At 40.9% G+C, this 20172-nt stretch overlaps 2 protein-coding genes and 1 non-coding gene across 10 annotated transcripts in view; 1 reads left to right on the forward strand and 2 right to left on the reverse strand.

The window, feature by feature from the left end:
- The window catches only part of aggf1 (angiogenic factor with G patch and FHA domains 1), a 49772-nt gene extending 44390 nt beyond the window's left edge, over window positions 1-5382 (forward strand). For all 5 annotated transcript variants that reach the window (XM_078214947.1, XM_078214951.1, XM_078214948.1 and 2 more), the window contains 3 exons: window positions 1460-1587; window positions 3997-4096; window positions 5049-5382. In XM_078214947.1, the coding sequence (XP_078071073.1) occupies window positions 1460-1587; window positions 3997-4096; window positions 5049-5276 (456 nt within the window). In that variant the 3' untranslated portion in view covers window positions 5277-5382. The remainder of the gene's footprint in view (window positions 1-1459; window positions 1588-3996; window positions 4097-5048) is intronic.
- Window positions 5350-20172, reverse strand: part of LOC144495084 (KH homology domain-containing protein 4-like) — a 46276-nt gene continuing 31453 nt past the window's right edge. For 2 of the 4 annotated variants that reach the window (XM_078214952.1, XM_078214953.1), the window contains exons 11-14: window positions 17181-17348; window positions 12085-12191; window positions 8996-9084; window positions 5350-6490 (exon numbers count right to left, since the gene is read on the reverse strand). In XM_078214952.1, the coding sequence (XP_078071078.1) occupies window positions 6222-6490; window positions 8996-9084; window positions 12085-12191; window positions 17181-17348 (633 nt within the window). In that variant the 3' untranslated portion in view covers window positions 5350-6221. Of the gene's footprint in view, window positions 6491-8955; window positions 9085-12084; window positions 12192-17180; window positions 17349-20172 lie in introns of all 4 variants that reach the window. The other 2 variants (XM_078214954.1, XM_078214955.1) reach the window with 1 other exon arrangement.
- Window positions 14391-14517, reverse strand: LOC144495408 (small nucleolar RNA SNORA47). Its single transcript, XR_013498257.1, has one exon. It is a non-coding gene; the product is annotated as a small nucleolar RNA SNORA47 (small nucleolar RNA).

The following is a 20172-nucleotide window of genomic DNA, read 5'->3' on the forward strand; positions in this document are numbered from 1 at the left end:
TTCTAAGGCAAGTGATTTCCCCATGTTGATGGGGATGTTATATTTAATTGGGGAGTCTTTCAGGGTATCTTTTAGCGTTTCCCTGGTCCTCCTAATGATCACTTGCTATTGCAGAGCACTTGTTTCAGGAGCTTTTGTGTCAGGCATGCGGACACAGCTGGTCAAGCATGATCAGTGCCTCAATACTGGGGATACTTGCCTGGGAGAGGGTGCTCACATTGGTACACCTACCCTGCCAGTGGATTTGCAAGAATTTGCGGAGGCAATGTTGGTGATATCTCTCCAAGGATTTGAGGTGTCTGCTGTACATTGTCCATGTTTCTAATGCATACTGGAGGTTGAGGACCACAGCTGCTCTGTAACAATGAACCTGGTGCTAAATTTGAGGTCTTGGTCTTCGAACACTCTGTTCCTCAGGCGTCTGAAGACTGCACTGGCGCATTGATCGATGTTGGATTTCATTGTCGGTGTCAGCCCGTGCTGATGGGTGGCTCCTGAGGTATAGGAAATGATCTACATTGTCCAGGGGTTCGGATAAGGGGAAACTGTTCAACCTCTGACATCTCCAGGCCAGAATCAAGACCCCCCCCCCCAATTTCTGCCATTGAGCTGCAGTATACAGATCAAACCTGTGTGTGTACACGCATCCAGAGGCCGAGCTACAAACCATCGTCGATGCATACACCAAGGTCTCTGAGAGAATGGGCCTCACACTAAACATCTACCAGCCCGTTCCTGCCGCACAAACTGCCCCCCGACCATCAAGGTGAATCCCTGGAAATCCTTCTAACACATGGCAATAGCGGGCAGTAAGAGCAGGAGAGATTCCTGCTCAGCCGTGTGATTACTGACGTGATGGAAAGAAAGTTGGAGCTTCTGCCATCAGTATAGCTCTAAGCTGCGATATGCTTGTAAAAACTGTGTTGTTACAGCAACTTGGACTCCTTGACTGATTCCTAAGACACAATACCACCACCACAAAATGTATATAAATACAGGATAGTTGGGACACTGGGTTGTGTGGGGCGGGGGGGGGGAGCTGTGAGGCTGAACAATCTTGATTCCAGCTTCACCAATTGCCTTGGCTCCTATTAACACCCCTGTCCTCATCTTTACTGTCTACAATCCTCTCTGACCATTATCTTCTTGATCATCTATCTATCTATGTTTCTCTTAACTCCTCTTGCATTCTTTGATCTCTCCCATTGATTTGGTTATCTCCTTGGTCGCTAAGTCTGATTAATGCCCTTGGTTTGGACTCCCTGGGACACTAAAGAATTTTTCATAAAATGAACCCAGAAGGTCACAGTTGAAATTAGTGTAAAAGATCTGGATTATCTCAGTTCTCTGAAATACACTGGGTGTTTCTACACAAGTAGAAAATCTGAAATTCTCCTTTTGAAGTGTTACATTAGTGTTAATTTTCAAACAATTAGTAAAACTGCTATTTTATATTTAGAACAGCACATATGAAGGAGAAGAAGCATTAAAAAACTCAGTATACAAGGATCGAGCTGCAAAACGCAGGCAGGTTGTTGGAAGTGATGGCATCTACAGAAGAGATGATGCTCCAGCTTCAGTCAATGTGTAAGTATATAAATGAGCCCAGTTGTGACCACACTGAAAATTTTCAGATATTCCCAAGTACTCGTTCATTTTCAGCAGAGAATGTAAATTGCCTACCAAGAATGATATTTGGCGTTTCGTAGACCAATCTTCAAATAGAATATTGTCATAATGCTGTTGGATAAAAAGTCATTCAGGGTATTATCCATTTGAGAGATTCACATTCTATTCGGTCATATGGCCTTTCACCATTGTATCATTTATTAGGCATTGTTCTAGGTTACACTGTTTGCAAGCGGCAGCATTGAAAACCCAAAAAACAAAAGCATTGTTAAAAAATTTCTAAATAAACAATTCTCTTTAGAGCGTAGGAGACTGAGGGGTGATCTTATAGAGGTGTATATGATCATGAGAGGCATGGATAGGGTGAATGCAGTGTTTTTCCCAAGGTTGGGAAATCGAGAACTAGAGGGCATAGGTTTAAGAGGCGAAAGAATTAATGGGAACCTGAGGAACAATGTTTTTACAGAGGGTGGTACATACGTGGAATGAGCCTGGATGTCCAGGTTCTTCATTATCTGGAGTCATGAATAAAGTCAAACACTATGGAATTGTCAGTCGCACTTTGGAGAACAGGTAGTTTAAGCAGCTTGAAAAAGTTTAAAAGTAGATGGGCCAAACATACTGCTTCGAAGAATTTAATATTCTGGGTCAAAATGATTGACTTGGCTGTGGCAACTTCCTATATGCCAGGTACGACTCTAGAACTGGAAGTCACTAGAAGTTTTGATGGGACTGTTAGGTACTGGATACATGCTTGATGTCGAGTAGCCACTCTCATCTGTTCTGTGGCATTCCTTTATTAGGAAGTTGTGTAACTTGATATTGCTAGCAGTCCCATACAACTATGTCTTTATTTACATTGCTTCAAAAATAAGTACACAATTCATAAGAAAATAAGAACTAGGAGCATGAGTAGGCCATCTGGCCCTTCAAGCCTGCTCCACCATTCAATAAGATCATGGCTGATTTTTCGTGGACTCAGCTCCTTGCCCGCCCGTTTAACATTTTAAAACGTTAATCTTTTTCAGTCAATCAGAAAAGGGCAGACCATCAGCAGGAATTTGCAATGCTGCCTAATAAGGAGCAGCAAGGACTCAGCTCCCTGAAAGCAACAAGGAATCCCCGCAACATTCCACAGCCGCGTCACCCGCCGCCATAACCCTTGGTTCCTTTACCTTTCAAAAATGTATCTATCCTTGCCTTAAAAACATTCAGTGAGGTAACCTCAACTGCTTCACTGGGTAGGGAATTCCACAGGTTTCCTCCTCAACTCAGTCTGAAATCTGCTCCCCCTTGTTTTGAGGTCATGCCCCTAATTCTAGTTTCATCTGCCAATGGAAACAACCCCCCTGCTTCCATCTTATCTATTCCCTTCATAAGATCTCCCCTCATTCTTCTGAACTCCAGTGAGTACAGTCCCAGCCTACTCAATCTCTCCTCATAAGCCAACCCTCTCAACTCTGGAACCAACCTAGTGAATCTCCTCTGCACTCCCTCCAGTGCCCGAATATCCTTTCTCGAGTAAGGCCAAAACTGTACACTACTTCGTACCTTTACACAGCTGCAACATAACCCCCCTGTTTTTAAACTGCATCTCTCTAGCAATGAAGGACAAAATTCTATTTGCCACCTTAATTACCTGCAAACCAATTTTTTGTGATTCGTGCACAAGGACACCCAGGTCCCTCCGCACAGCAGCATGTTGCAATTTTTTACCATTTAAATAATAGTTTATTTTGCTGTTATTCCTACCGAATGGATGACCTCACATTGTACTCCATCTGCCAGTCCCTTGCCCATTCACTTAGACTATCTATATCCCTTCGCAGACTTTGCTCTACCACTCATCTTAGTGACATCTGCAAATTCTAACACACTACTTGGTCCCCAACACCAAATCATCTATGTAAGTTGTAAACAATTGCGGTCCCAACACTGATCCCTGAGGCACACCAATCGTCAGATTGCTGACCAGAAAAACACCCATTTACCCTCACTCTTTGCTTTCTGTTAGTTAACCAGTCCTCTATCCATGCTAATACATTACCCATAACACCGTGCACCATTATCTTACGCAGCAGCCTTTGGTGAGGCACCTTGTCAAATGCCTTCTGGAAATCCAGATGCACCACAATCAACAGGTTCCCCATTGTCCACCGCGCACACAATGTCCTCAAGGAATTCCACCAAATTAGTCAAACATGACCTGCCTTGCATGAACCCATGCTGTGTCTTCCCAATGGGACAATTTACATCCAGATGTCATGGATGTAAACATGTTTTGACGTCCAAATTTATACATAAATTGCTGTCTAAAGACAAAATGGAAACCATCAAAGCACTAATTATTGTATTTATTGATTTTAGGGAAATCTGTGACAGCAACAAAGGGCGAAAGATGATGGAGAAGATGGGATGGAAGAAAGGAGAAGGACTTGGCAAAGAGAGTTGTGGAATTACAGAGCCAGTAAGTTGTTGTTCCCTTTCTACAGAGAAAATTGTTAGATATAGGTTTTGTGGATCAGCAAGATTGGAAGCAAATGGAGACTTGAGACTAAACAGATAAATGACAAAACTATAATATTCAGTTCTTTAATAGAGAACTTGATTGTAAATAGCTGGCTTTTTTCAAACTCCATGCAAATTGAGTATTTTCTTTTCTCGCCAAATGGACAATGAGGAACCTGTTGATTGTGGTGCATCTGGATTTCCAGAAGGCATTTGACAGGGTGCCTCACCAAAGGCTGCTGCATAAGATAATGGGTAATGTATTAGCATGGATAGAGGATTGGTTAACTTAACAGAAAGCAGAGTGGGGGTAAATGGGTGTTTTTCTGGTTGGCAATCCGGGATCCGTGTTGGGACTGCAAATCAACTTGCATTATTTGTTACCCAAATGTGTGTTTAACATATGCCAACAGTCCATTTACCAAACCAGAGGGCATTGTGAGCTCCCTTTGATGGTTCAGTAGGAGAAACATACCTGTTGGTATGATACTCAGCAATACAAACTAGGAAAATTCCATGTCCTACACTTCTGGAAGATTTGTGTGTTTTGACACTAGGAGATGGGAAAAAACATCAGGGTTCTCTTTATTGATCACTACTGAGTAATGATGCTCAAAACTATGTGCATATCAGGTGACAACATTCACTGTCTAGACTTGCTAATGAATTTGGCTATGGGTACTAGTGGCTGCTGCCACCTTTACAACAAAGTTGTGGTGGGGGTATGATAAAGGTAAAATCTACTTCAGGATTGTGGTCTAGTGCAAAACAGCAGAGTCAACATGTAACAGTCAAAATTTGATAAATTTACATTTAGGTTTTATTTTACAGCTTTTCAAAGGAAAGTGGAATAAATGTATCTAATAGCACATCCACTATGTGCCAATTATTATACTATATCCATTTTTCAGATTCAAGTTCAACTTCTTCAGTCACAAGCTGGCTTGGGAGCTACTGCACCAATTTCTATTGAAGATGTGCAAATGTTCAGATCCAAAAAACACAAAAATTGGGCCAAAGCTAGAGAGAGATTTGCTGAAACTTTTCAGCAAACCACACAGCAAAAGGCAGAAGTGAAAACATCATGGGTCAAAGGTGAAAATGTAAAGGAGCAGACTGAAGACTCCGCCACAAGCTAACTTGTAAATAGATGTTTAATCACCTGGTGATTCACTTATGTATTAATATTCTGAAAGAAAAGTTTTTTAAATTGTAAAATAAAAAGCAAATATGTTTATTCACTGATTTCAAGCTGGATCCTTCATTTCTACTAACATTACTATGTTCTATACTCTTTCCATGAAGAATTTCACCTGATAGTAAAATCTCATCAGATAACCACATCCCTTCACATTTGATAACGCTGTATGTGTTTTGGCTCCAAAATGAATATTGAAAAGTGAGGTAACATTCCTTGAAGCTTCCCATTACAGGTGCAACATAAATAGCAATGACATGGGTAAAGTCCCAAATATTGCTGAAGCTACCCCTGCCCCTTCAAGTTAGACCAAGGGTTAATTTCAATTACTAGTCAATTTGTAACATTGTCCAGTGAATTGTCTAAGTGTCATGCGGTCTGTAATTGCTTTTAACAGACACAATCACAAAAAAGCAGATTTTGCTTTGTGTTTCAAAGCCAAAGAAGTGAGTTTTCAACACAAACACATCTTTTTCACTATTTTACAGCTGTATTTAATACACTAAACTCTTGCCAATTACAACATAAGATTGATGCATGAATCATGCTTCTTGCGAAGTACCAGTGGAGGAGTAAGAAAGCTGGAGTTTTCATTATGTCCTTAATTCTGGAATTGTTTGTTGAAGATAATCTGACTTTAGTCTTCACATTATTGCAGCTAATGGATGTGTAAAAATGCCAATAGGATGGTTCTTCACATTTCTGCACCGTACGTAAAAGTCCATTTTCCAATGTTGCAGTCGGCCATTTGATTACGATGGTCCATTACCATTAAAGCCCAGGAATCCTGGCACATTGAGTAATAGTACTGCACACATGGGTTCATCTGTACAATTGTCATTTAGCTGCACATGGTGAAGAACATTGGCAAAATACATTTACAACATCAGTTGGGTGCCATCCAGAAGGGCATAGAATTTTGGGACCTTGGTAGACCATGTTGTTGCTGCTGATGAGGAGGATGATGTTGGTGTTGGATAGAATGCTGAAAGTAGGGATGGTATATATCGTGTGATGCATTTCCAAAAGGCCGGTATCTCCCACTTCGCTTATGCCGGTCATCTTCCTCATCTGAAGAATCCTCTCCATACTGGGCCAGGGCACCTAGGCTATCACTAGTCTTGTCTTGCTTGTGGCTTGGAGAAGAGATATAACCTAAATTTTAAAATAAGAATCCCCAAACACCATATAGACAAAACCCAGAAATATTAAATATAAAAAAAATTTAGTTTGTGGGAAAGAACACATTGTTAATGTTTACAGAAAGTTAATGTTAAAATGAATCATTTGTACAGCACACAATGAAGATGTCATAAAACCATATCAAGTTGACAGCAGCAGGTGATGTCCCATCAGAAACATGTAAGAGAACACAAGACACAAAAGGGAGAATTAAATTCAGGTCAATTGCTACATATCACTATGCTTATATTGTAGCACAATTTGAAATTTTACAGCATGCTAATCATAATCCTATTACACAATGCCCCAGAGCGAGGCCAACAGCACGGGTTTAATTCCAGTAATGGCTGCGGTTATTCACAAAGACCAACCTTATCAACCTTGCCTCTCACCTGAAGTATGGTGATCCTCACCACTACTCAGCTCTTCCCTTTGAGGGGCAGCCTATGGTCATCTGGAACTATGGCGACATTACCCTTTTTAGTGTCATTTAAACTAGAATCTGAATTTAACATTCCCATCAGATCTGAAACTTTTCTTTAATAAATTCAGTGTGGTTACTACATAATGAGCAATGTACCTATACTGAGATCAAGCATCAACCACAATCTTATTAAATCAGTGCTCCAGAGGCAGTAGGGCCTACTCAGTTTTTGTAATCCAGCACATGCAATCTTCACCCTGATTGGAATATTGTATTTCAAAGTCAAATCTCAGTTCCATTGCATGATTCAAAAACCAACGTACTTGTTTTCACACTGTATTGACTTTCTCCTGTTCCCTAAACCTACTACTTTCTGTAAATCAATGTTTTTCTTTTAATTCTTTATTTTCAAACATTAGTGTATCATGTTAGAGACATTAATTTGCCTCAATTCAATTCAATAACTTTTCAGTTTCCTGAAATCTCAATTTGATGAAAGCTTTTGTTAAGTAAAAGCAGGCTCTTCAGACATTCAGCTGAAAAATGCAGCCAGTTTACATATTGTATTGAAAGTTGCTCCTCCAGCTGACACGAAATGTTTTCTTCAGACCAAAACTGCACTTTTTTTCCCCATTAACTACACCAGCAACAGAAATGAGAAACAATAAGCACTAGTTAAAAACCCAAATGAACCAGTCATACCACAAGAGACTTTATTAGTAAAGGAAAACTAGTAAAGTACTTGCCATAGACAAACAACTCTCATTGGAGCATACAAAATTTTGAGGGGCTAGATGATGAGAGGCTGTTTCTCCTTTCTGGAGAGTCTAGAACTCAAAGGTAGAGTCTCAGGATAAGGGTTTGGCCAATTTTGGACCGAGATGAGAAGCAATTTCTTCAGAGCATTCTGGGCCTTTGGAATTTGCTATCCCAGAGGGCTGTGGATGCTCAGTCACTGAGTTATTCAAGGATGATAAATTTTCAGATACTCAAGAAATCAAGAAATATGAAGATTAGGCAAGAAAGTTGAGCTGAGATCAAGCATCAACCACAATCTTATTAAATCAGTGAGCAGGCTCCAGAGGCAGTAGGGCCTACTCAGTTTTTGTAATCCAGCACATGCAGTCATGTTTTCTTCCACGGGGATCTGTCATTCCATACCTGCCGTTTTGAAGATACTCCAATAATAACAAAAGAAGCTCAATGACATCCACAATTGCCTCAAGTACCAGAAGCTAATACATAGGGGGCAGCTATGTATCTTATTAGTCCAATGAGCCAGTCTACAGCTTCAACTCCCATATAAACATAATGCATATATAATACATTACTGGAACAGTTCCCAATAGAAATGGGGACACTTCTACAAGAGAGAAGTACATGAAAATAATTCCTTTCATATGCCAATGAAGGGAGTACTTTAAACAGAAGGCACCCTTCATCCCTTTAACTCTCCACTGCACATTCATTGATATACTATAGGGAAAGCAGTGCCAGTTGTGCTTTTGTATTTTGCCAGTTTTTAGTGTGGAAAGGTCATAACCATACACTGGTTGAACAGCAAATTGAACTTACCTCTAAGGTGGTATACATGTTTAATCAAGCAAAGTTAAAATCTAATATCATCCATCCATTAATAGCTCAACAAATAAAGTCCCAGGTGTGGTTGCTGATCTCAACTAGGGCAACAATGTGCAAGTGATCTCAGCATCATTGGAGAAGGACAAAAAGAGGTGAAAGGTTTGCGGAGCAAAATCCAATATGCTCTGCGTCTGTCATCAATGTGGTGACAACTCTATCAATGTGGATGCCTTGACAACAGAGTCAGACTGCCAGCAATCCTAAGTAAACTTACAAGTGGAGAAGCCATTTGTATATCCAAGGTACAGCACTTTAGCATAAGTTACTCACTTCAGAAGAAAAGGGACAAGAGGAGAAAAGTGGATAAAAATTAATATATTTGGAGCACTAATCTTGAATAATCCTGAAAAGGTTAGGATATAGATTGTGTCACCTTGAAGGGACTTCTTTGTTTAAGTGTGGACGGTCCTCACCTTGCATGTTTAAAGAATGCAACATATGCACCGAGGTCTTCGGCATTTCAGAATGATCTCCATGGTTGGACAGCAGGGGCACCAAGTGCCTGCAAAATACAAGAATCATCCAACTCTCAAATATCTCATCATAGTAGGAATTGTTACAATCTTATCATTTCTCCAGTAACACAATTAATGCAGACAAATGGTCATTGTAAACCTGTCATATATTTCATTAGCATTTTAAATTTAATGGGAAACTAAATGATAGTTGCATGTTAACATGATTTCACACACACTGGGAGGGAAAAGGGCAACACGGTGGCACAGAGGTTAGCACTGCTACCTCACAGCGCCAGGGATCCAGGTTCAATTCCAGCCTTGGGTGACTGTCAGTGCACATTCTCCGTGTCTTTCTGGGTTTCCTCCAGGTGCTCTGTTTCCTCCCACACTCCAAAGATGTTCAGGTTAGGTTGATTGGCCTTGCTAAATTGCCCTTCGTGTCAAGGGGATTAGCAGGGTAAATGCATGGGGTTATGGGGATAGGGCCTGGATGGAATTGTGGTTGATGCAGACTCGATGGGCCAAATTGCCTCCTGCACTGCAGGGATTTTATACCTTTACAAAAGTAAAACATGTGAACTTATAAGGTAGATAATACTTCAACTATATGGCATGCACTATATCAGAATTAACTTAGTCACTACCCAACTATTAGAAACATAGACATAGAAACATAGAAGATAGGAGCAGGAGGAGGCATTTGGCCCTTCAAACCTGCTCCACCATTCATCAAGATCATGGCCGATCGTCCAACTCAACAGCCTAATCCTGCTTTTTCCCATAACCTTTGATCCCATTTGCCCCAAGTACTATATCCAGCTGCCTCTTGAATGGGTTCAATGTTTTGGCATCAACTACTTCCTGTGGTAATGAATTCCACAGGCTCACCGCTCTTTGGGTGAAGAAATGTCTCCTCATCTCCGTCCTAAATGGTCTACCCTGAATCCTCAGACTGTGACCCCTGGTTCTGGACTCCCCCACCATCGGGAATATCCTCCCTGCATCTATCCCGTCTAGACCTGTTAGAATTTTATAAGTCTCTATGAGATTCGTCTGAACTCCAGCGAAAGCAATCCTAACCTAGTCAATCGCTCCTCATACATCAGTCCCGCCATCCCCGGAATCAGCTCGATAAACCTTCACTGCACTCCCTCGAGAGCAAGAACATCCTTCCTCAGAAAAGGAGACCAAAACTGCACACAATACTCTAGGTGTGGCCTTACCAAGGCCCTGTATAGTTGCTACAACACATCTCTGCTCCTGTACTCGAAACCTCTCACAATGAAGGCCAACATGCTATTTGCCCTCTTTACCACCTGCTGCACCTGCATGCTTACCTTCAGTGACTGGTGCACAAGGACACCCAGGTTCCGCTGCACACTTCCCTCTCCCAATTTACAGCCATTCAGGTAGTAATCTGCCTTCTTGTTTTTGCTTCCAAAGTAAATAACCTCACACTTATCCAAATTATACTGCATCTTCCATTGATTTGCCCACTCACCCAACCTGTCCAGATCATTCTGAAGGATCTCTGCATCCTCGTCACAGTTCACCCTCCCACCCAATTTGGTATCATCTGCAGACTTTGAGATGTTACATTTTGTTCCCTCATCCAAATCATTAATATATATATAGTGAATAGCTGGGGTCCCAGCATCGATCCCCGTGGCACCCCACTTTGAAAAGCACCCATTAATTGTGTTAATACATGTGAAAATAATAAATCAAATCAAATCTTTGTTTCCTCTCCGCCAACCAGTTTTCCATCCATCTTAATACACGTCCTCCAATTCCATGCGCGTTAATCTTACACGATAATCTCTTGTGCGGGACTTTGTCAAACACTTTCTAAAAGTCCAAACACACATCTACTGGTTCCCCCTTGTCAACTAGTTACATCTTCAAAGAATTCCAACAGATTTGTCAAGCATGATTTCCCTATTTTGACAGTAAGAAGTCTCACAACACCAGGTTAAAGTCCAACAGGTTTATTTGGAATCATGAGCTTTTGGAGCGCTGCTCCTTCATCAACTATTAGGATATTTAGAGCTTTCCTAAAGATTTTTTGAAAATGTCCATAACCATTTTTACTGTTGTATCTCATTCATTTCTAGATGGCATAATATTTCAATGGTACTGCAGGAGGTTCTTATACTAAAACTACTTCATCTGGCAAAGATGAGTGTACAGACAACACTAGGATCTAAAATAGTAGAAATAGAATAAATAAAGTTGAGTTTATTCTCTGAAAATATTTTTGACATTTTTGATGGTGTAAGCTAAGTCACAACAGCCAGAGGCTCAGAAAACTAACTATTGGCTAAGTACCCACTATAAGAATTAGTTGGGGAGAACGCAACGTAGTAAAACAGGAAGGAGGCAGAGAATTAGGAATGCTTAAGTCTTGTTCACTGTGGACTCAACCAAATTTACATGTTTCCAAGTATAAAGGGTATGTTTCCCTATCCTAGGTAGCAGTTGCCCACCAAAACTGCATCCGAGGCTTATAGGGCCAGCTCTTATGCTGAGCCATGTGCAATTCCAGCACAGGCCCATACGTGGCAGGGCCTAATGCCAGTGGAGGGAGCAGCAAAGTGAGGTGATCCAGCAGGTGCTAGTTACAACTGCACATTCTTAGTGATAACAGTATTTTTGCTAAAAAAAACAATTCCTTGCCTCAAGGCTTGTTTGAATTTTAAGGTTTTAGCTCTCACATACTGTCAGCTTCATTGTAACAAATTTTCTGGTCCCATGAACCCTATGGTCAACAGGAGTTCAGGGGAAAGTCACAATGTGCTGCTCCTCTAGGCAGCTGCAAACCTTCATTCCAGAAAAAGGGAAGAAGCTGCAAACTTTCCCTAATTACAACATTTGCACCGCTACAATGGTCCTAATTACTTAAAAGCTCCACCCACGCAGGAAAACCCTGGAGGTCTCTTGGCAGTGATAAATTTGGTTCACTGGGTCCTGTCCCTTTTCCTTAACTTCATGGCCAGGAAAATTGGCCCTTATGAATCAAGTTAAAGATCTCTCAAACATCTTACCTTTCTCTTCTCCTTCTAAAGAGGGCAGAATCAGCAGCTATCTTCATCCCAGATCCCATATCCTGACTGCTCCTAGTACCTAGATTAGTCAAGTGAAATGGTCCGTGCTATGAGTAGAAAAAAGGCCACAGAAATCAACAGGCGTGATTGCATACAAAGCAGAAAACAAATTCGATTATGATTAATGTACACCAATATTAAATTATTTTTCTAATGCAAACAGGATTTTAGAGCTCTTTAGAATTAGAAGGGGATCTGCATGGGCCTCAAGTTCTGCCTTTAGATGGTCATTGTTCACTGAATGAGTGAAGAAACAAATGAAACAGCTAATAGCATACTTTTAAAATTCAAACCACCAGCTTTTTAATTACTGAAAAGATAAAAATTGAGTATACATCTAATCTATTATAAAGCAGCAATTCCTTCCCTGCTATCAATTAAGCAATGCCTTGACACAGAACATCAACTTAATTGTAACCAATGCTATTAAAATTAATACAAAAGCAAATCTCTGAAGAGTCCTACCAACTCAAAACTGCTGAGTTTTCCAGCATTTTCTATGCTAACACTGATCCATAATAATCCAACCCTAGATCTGGATTTTTAATCAATCCATTGCAACTGAATATGACTGAAAAGCAATTTGCACCAAATATTTCCCTTAAACAGAGCAGTGCTGTAAGATAGCACTACCGTTTATGTTAAGAATAATCTCTAAAGATGAAATCGATTAAACATAACGGGGACGATTCTCCCATCCCGGTGTGCTGATTTTTTAGCAGGCCAGGAGATTCTAGCGGTGCCCAATTCGCACATTCTGCACGAGGCATCCGGGCCTGAGCGCATCTCCCAGCGCCAGATTCCCTGCGCCATCAGCTCCGGAAATCGGCGCAAAGCTGTCTAATGAATGCAATCCCTAATTTAAATATATTTTAAATTCCATTAGCATTTAATTAGCATTACCAGGACTGAAATCTCTGGGCCCACCAGCATTTCCCACCTGCCAGGCATGGCTCATTCCCATTGGGTTTACAGTAGCTTAATCGAGGCCCCCCAGAGGTTGGGCACTAGGTTGGGGGGCGTCCCCTTGGCAATGGCATCTTGGCAGTGCCAGCCTGGGCCTCCTGGCACTGTCCAGGGGACACCTAGGCACTGCCTATCAGGCATGGGGCAGTGCCAAGGGCTGAGGCAATCGGTGGGGGGGTTCCGCTGCCACCATGCAGTCAGCATCGGCGGGGAAGGGATGGGGGCCAACAATCAAGGCTGGTCATTTGGGTTTTGGGGGGGGGGGGGGGGGGGGGGGGGGTTGCATGAGAATAATAAGCAATCAGGAAAAGATAAATGTTTCCCTATGGTAGTGGATATACAGAGCATAGATATTATTTTACGTATCTACATATGTATGAATAAATTTTAGAGACCTGGGGTATATATGTATAAATTATTGAAGATGGCAGGGCATGCTGAGGAAGAGATTAATAAAGCATACTGGATCCGGGGTTTCACAAGTAGGGGCACAGGCAAAGAAAGGCAAGCAAGAAGCACCTTTATAAAATATCAGTTTGCAATATTGTGCCCTATTCCAACTTTACCAAGGATGTAAAGGTATGAGAAAGTGTGGCAAAGATTTAAAAGAAAAATTCCAGGGATGGGCAGACTGGAGACATTGGGGCTGTTTTTAGAGAAGGGACGATTAAAGAGATTTTATAAAGTTCAAAATCATGAGGATTTTGACAAGGTAGATAGGGAGAAACAATTCATATTGGCAGAAGGGGTAAGAACCAAAGGCAAATTGGGGAGATAATTTTTTACTTATCTGGAATGCACTGGCTGAGAGCGTGGCACAGGCAGATTTAATTGAGGCTAAAGGAAACTGGATAATTATCTGAAAGAAAAAAGGGCTACAAGGAAAAGGCAAGTGAGAAGGACTAGGTGAGTCGCTCTTGCAGAGCACGAGAATGGACATGACCATTGCCAGCACTGTAACCATTCTATAAGAGATTTTCACCTGAAGTAGCTAATGCTGTGTCGGTTAATTTTATGATGAATGAGTAAATATTTAATTAGGAACACTAAAGAATAAAGAACAAACAATAAACGACTATGTTCCATGAAACGGTGACTTGCAAATTGCTAATATCATACAAATTACATGCTGATGGAGACAACAGTAAAATATGAAGGTTGAAAAACAGATAAGTATTCCAATATTCACTCAATTTATCCGAGGAAAAAGTTAGTTCATGATCTTTGAAAAGAATGGGTTTGATGGGGTGTTTCTGACCTATGAAGCAGTGTATGCAGCAGTGATGTACATTAGCAACAATTATGCACTGTAGCTTAGAATACATTGCTGGCATTATTTTAATATTGGAGGTCTCTACCAGTAAGTGCAGCACAGTTAAAAAGCTGTCTCACCTTCTCAGTCCTCCAGTGCATTCACAAATGTGGATAAGTCAGTTACTTACATTGTGTATTAAAATAATTTGCAGAACATTTGTCAAAACAGCAAAAAAACTACCACCTTATAAAAGCTGATTATGTGTAGATAGGAGAGATTGGGTAAACTGGGGTTGTTCTCCCTGGAAAGATGGAGAATGAGGGGAGATCTAATAGAGGTGTACAAGATTATGAAGGGGATAGATAGGGTGAACGGTGGGAAGCTTTTTCCCAGATCAGAAGTGACATTCACGAGGGGTCACGGGCTCAAGGTGAGAGGGGCGAAGTATAACTCAGATATTAGAGGGATGTTTTTTTACACAGAGGGTGGTGGGGGCCTGGAATGCGCTGCCAAGTAGGGTGGTGGAGGCAGGCACGCAGACATCGTTTAAGACTTACCTGGATAGTCACATGAGCTGCCTGGGAATGGAGGGATACAAACGATTGGTTTAGTTGGACCAAGGCTTGGAGGGCCGAAGGGCCTGTTTCCTGTGCTGTACTGTTCTTTGTTCTTTATAGGATCCCACAAAATAGTCACACTTACACGATGACTAAAATGAAAATGTATGATTGAATAGGGCTAATTATATGGGGGTTTCTTTTTCAACATGAGACATTTAAAAAGGCAGATCCTAACCATAATTACTTGATTCACATTTATACAAGGCCTTTAACACAGTAAAACATCCCAAGGTGCTTCACAGTAGCATTCTCACAGCCACATAAAGGAGACATTAGTTTTGGTCAAAGAGGTAGATTTTAAGGGGTGTTTTAAAGGAAGAGGTAGAGAAGTTTAGGGAGGGAATTCTAAAGCATAGGGCCTTGGTAGGTAAAGGCATGGCTGACAATGGTAGAACAATTATCAGGGATGCTGGCAAGGCCAGAATTGGAAGAGCACAGATATGTTCAAAGACTGCATGGCTGGAGATTAGGGGTAGGGACAAGGCTATGGAGCGATAACATAAGAAATAGGAATAGGCCTGGGCCATTCAGCCTTTCAAGCCTACTCCAACATTGGCTAAAATCAATGATTTTCTACCTCAATTCCAACTTTGCGTACTATCCCTGTATCACTTACTGGGTGGCACAGTGGTTAGCACTGCTGCCTCACAGCGCCGGGGACCTGGGTTCCGTTCCCAGCTTGGGTCACTGTTGTGCGGAGTCTGCACATTCCCCCCGTCTTCATGAGTTTCCTCCGGCTGCTCCGGTTTCCTCCCACAGTTCAAAAGATGTGCTGGTTAGGTGTACTGACCATGCTAAATTCTCCCTCAGTGTATCTGAACAGGCACCGGAGTGTGGCGACTAGGGGATTTTCACAGTAACTTCATTGCAGTATTAATGTCTACTTGTGACACTAATAGGTAAATAAACTTAAATTTATTTCCTTAGTATCCAAAAGTCTGGCAACCTTCATCCTGAATTGCTCAAAGACTGAGCATCCATTGATATCTGGTACAGGGAATTCCAAAGATTCGGAATCCTTTAAGTGAATCTCAGCCCTAAATGATTGACCCCTTTTCCTGAGCCTCTGACTCTTCGCTCGAGGCTCCACCAACCAGAAAAAACATCCTTCCAGCGTCCAGCCTATCAAATCCCTTATGGATTTTATGTCTCAATGCAATCACTTCTCATTTTTCTAAACTCCATGCAAGGTAAGACGACTGCAATATTCAACTTCTCATTGGACAATCTTCACATCTCAGGAATTAGTCCAGTGAACTTTTGTTGCACCCTCCAAGGCAAGTACGTCTTTCCTTTTCATGGAAACAAAGACTATACACAGTATTTTAGATATGGCTTCAACACGACTCAATGTAATAGTAGTAAAACTTCTTTACTCTCATATTCCAATTCCTTTGCCATTGCTTTCTTGTTGTACCTCTGCTCACTTTCTGATTCATGTCCAAGCAATCAGGTCCCTCCGATTACCAACATTTAAAAAAAATTCTACTTTTCTATTTTTTTCCCAACCAAATTGAATGGCTTCACACTTCTCAACACCATATTCCATTTACCATTTTCTTGCCCACTCATTTAACAGTCCATGTTTGCAGCCTTTTTATAGCCATTTCTCAGCTTATTTTCCCTGATATAGAATGTAAGTATTTGAATTGAATTTGAAAACAAGAATGAGAAATTTAAAATTGAGACACTGCTTAACCAGGAATGCATTGGAATAATCAAGGTTATAGATAACAAATGGGTACAAGGCACAGAATTGACTATTCTTTCAGTTTATTTAATTAACAGATTTAAATGTTTGGTATATTATTTTGTTAACTGGAAATCCCCATAAAATCTATCCTAGCAGTCAGACAAGTTGCACAACACGGAGCAAGCATTGTTCATCCACCAAAATTCAACTTAACCCATTTTCTTTTTAAAAGTATGCAATTAACTTTTATCATTAGCCTTGCTTATTTTTTGATATCTTATTAGTTACATAAAACAAGATCTTCTTTACTGAGTCACGTGATCGCAGTTCTTACCACCTCCAATAAAAGGGGATTGTCCAGTTGGATCATGCATTGACCATCATGTCAGTCAGTATGCTCTCTCCTTTTTGAGCATCACCTATCAGATCCTGAATGCAGCTAATTATTTGGTGTAACATATCAGTGGCTTTTTCCAGATACACACATTAGGAGTATACCTACCTGGTATCCAAGAAGTCCTTCTAGTGAATTTGCTGCTCTTTCTTCAGTAAAACGTCTCTTTTGTGGCTGAGAAGGAGGCGGCATTGGGTTACTCGTACCTGTGGCCTCGAACTGAAACTCTGAGCTGGACATAGTCACGGGCATTGGCGTGGAGCATACAGGTTGGACCTATCAACAACCAACAAGATACTTACTAATACTACGCCAAGACTGATGAAGTGGTCAATCTACCCCAAATATTTGACAAACACCAAGACTTGCTTTTATATAAATGATTCTCCGAAACATGGAATAAAACTCTTCATGCAGATTCAGACACATTACTGATGTTCAAAATGCAGTGGTCAGGATTTTGAACAACCCAGAAGATCTGAGTTCTGATCTCACCATGCTAAGTAGGGAAATTGAAATCTTGTTAATTTATAAATTGGCATTAGAAAAAAAAATCTACTTGCTAGAAAACGAACCTACCATGTTACCCAATATGAGCTCCATGTATCCCCAAGTCCCAAACAATATGGCTAACTTTTAACGCCCTCTGAAATGATATCTCTTGCGAGCCACTCAATTGAAAAGACACAGCTTAAATTTCATCCCCTTGTCGGCAACTACAAATGGTCAAAAAGTACAATCCAGTCAGCAATGCCCACATCCCATCTCAAAAACAAATGTGAAAATCTCATGCTCAAAATTATTACTTTTAATCAGTGAAAAACTTCATTAAATTCTACTTCTAACAATAATTCTGCCCCACAGTTCTAACTCCTATCTCCACAATTGCAGCACATCAAGTTCTACTCTGGACAGCATCAAAAATGAAATACCTAAAGCACCAAGGTGCAGAACACCAATGAAAATTCAGGACAAATGAAACAATAAATAAACTGAGAAAGAAAAAACCCATAAATATAACTAGCATAACGAAACACAATGGTGCCATGTTTATCATAAGATGCACAAGAGTGCAAATAACAAATTTACAGAGCGCAATGGCAACACAGGAACAGGTGTAGTAAACCAGTTAGCTTGGCAAGCCTGTTGCACCAATTAATGAGATTGTGGCACTTCTGCAAGTTAACTCCATATTCTTGCCTTGGCCCCATATCCAAAGGACACAATAACACAAGAAATAGGAGATGACCATTTGGCCCATTATCCTGTTCCACCACTCAATACAATCATAGCTGATTGTAGGCTTCAACTCCCATTTTCTCACCTGCCCCTCATATTCCTTAATTCCGAGATAACAAAAACGTGTCTAGCTCAGCCTTAAATGTATTAAATGATGGAGCATTTACAATCCCCTGGGGTAGAGAATTACAAAGATCCTTTGAATTATAAAGATCCTTTGAGTGACGCAATTTCTCCTCATGTCAGTCCGAAACGATCAGCCCCTTATCCTGAGACTTGTGCCCCATCGACCAACAGAAACAATCTCTCAGCATCTACCCTATCAAATCTCTCCACAGGGCCCTGTACTGTGCAGACAGGAGGAAAATGTCCATGCATTAAGCCTTTTTCAACTAAACAAAAGCTGGGAGACCAGCCATCCCCTTCTTCATTCCCCATGTCAGTGCATTGACCAATGAGTCAACCTGCCTGGTTTGAAATTAAACAAAAGCTTGGCAGTTAACAGTTAACCAAGGTGCATTCTCCATGGCAACACATCTACCAGAGTCATTTGCCAACCAATTAGCGCACACTTTGCATGCAGTATAAATTGTTATTCCCATTACAATTTGGTATTCTTGTGAATCTGCCCTGATGAGTGCAAGATGAAAAGCTTCATCAGCATGTCTCTTTTTGCAGCAATACTCAAGTCTTTAGTGTCATGACTTTTTTCTAAAACAGTTTTCATGCTTAGGTTAGCTTTATTTTGATTCATAATTCATTTTCCTGCAAGTCAGGTATGTTATCCTCTTTTACTACCCTGAAGATTGACACAATGTAATTATTCACCAGGTTTTAAAGGCTCCATATTATCCTCGACTATCCTTTCGCATATTAATGATATCCCTCAAGTTTCAGGAAAACTGGTGTAATATATACAGCCAACTCTCATCATTCACTCGGGTTCCATTCCTGCAAAATCTCCAAGGGTGAAATTGTGAAAGGTGAACTTACGCATGTGCAGTGGGCACTTTCTACGTGGGAACAGTGAGGGTTTAACCTTCTTTCTGCGAGGTTTCTAACATGTGTAGTAAAGTGAGAGTTGTTGTCGCATTTACACTTGTGTGTAGTCGAAGTTAAGCAAGTTATTGTAATGTCACAGCACAGTGGCTTGCACTGCTGCCTCACAGCACCTGGGTTCGATTCCCGGCTTCGGTCTGTGTGGAGTTTGCACATTCTCCCCGTGTCTGCGTTGAGTGTTCCATCACATTCCCGACTTGTGACTTATAAAGGAGTCAGGGAGTTACTCAATGCAGAATTTTCAACCTCTGACCTGCTCTTACAGACACAGTATTTATAGAAAGGTGGTTCAGTTCAGTTTCTAGTCAAATGTAACTCCCAGGATGTTGATGGTGGGGATTCAGCAATAATAATGACATTGAATATCAAAGGGAGATGGTTAGATTCTCTCATGTTGGAGATGGTCATTGCGTGGCCCTTGTGTGAATGTATGTACACACATTCATTCTCTTACCTGATCTGTCCTACATGTGACTCTAAATCCACAGCAATGATGTTGACTGTTAAAATAGGGGAAGGTGGTTGTGCAGGTATTGTCACTGGACTAACAGTCCCATATTCAACTCCCACCACAGCAGATGGTGAAATTTAAATTCAATAAAAATCAGGAATTAAAAGTCTAATGATAACCACAAAACCACTATCTGTTGTCATAAAAGCCCATCTGGTTCATTAATGCCCTTGAGGGGAGGAAATCTGCCATCCTTATCTAATGTGACTCCAGATCCACAGCAATGTGGTTGACTCTGAAATGGTGTAGTGGCCATTTAGGGATGGGCAATAAATTCTGGCCCAGCCAGCA

The sequence above is a fragment of the Mustelus asterias genome, chromosome 6 (assembly GCF_964213995.1).
Source record: "Mustelus asterias chromosome 6, sMusAst1.hap1.1, whole genome shotgun sequence".
NCBI classification, from domain to species: domain Eukaryota; kingdom Metazoa; phylum Chordata; class Chondrichthyes; order Carcharhiniformes; family Triakidae; genus Mustelus; species Mustelus asterias.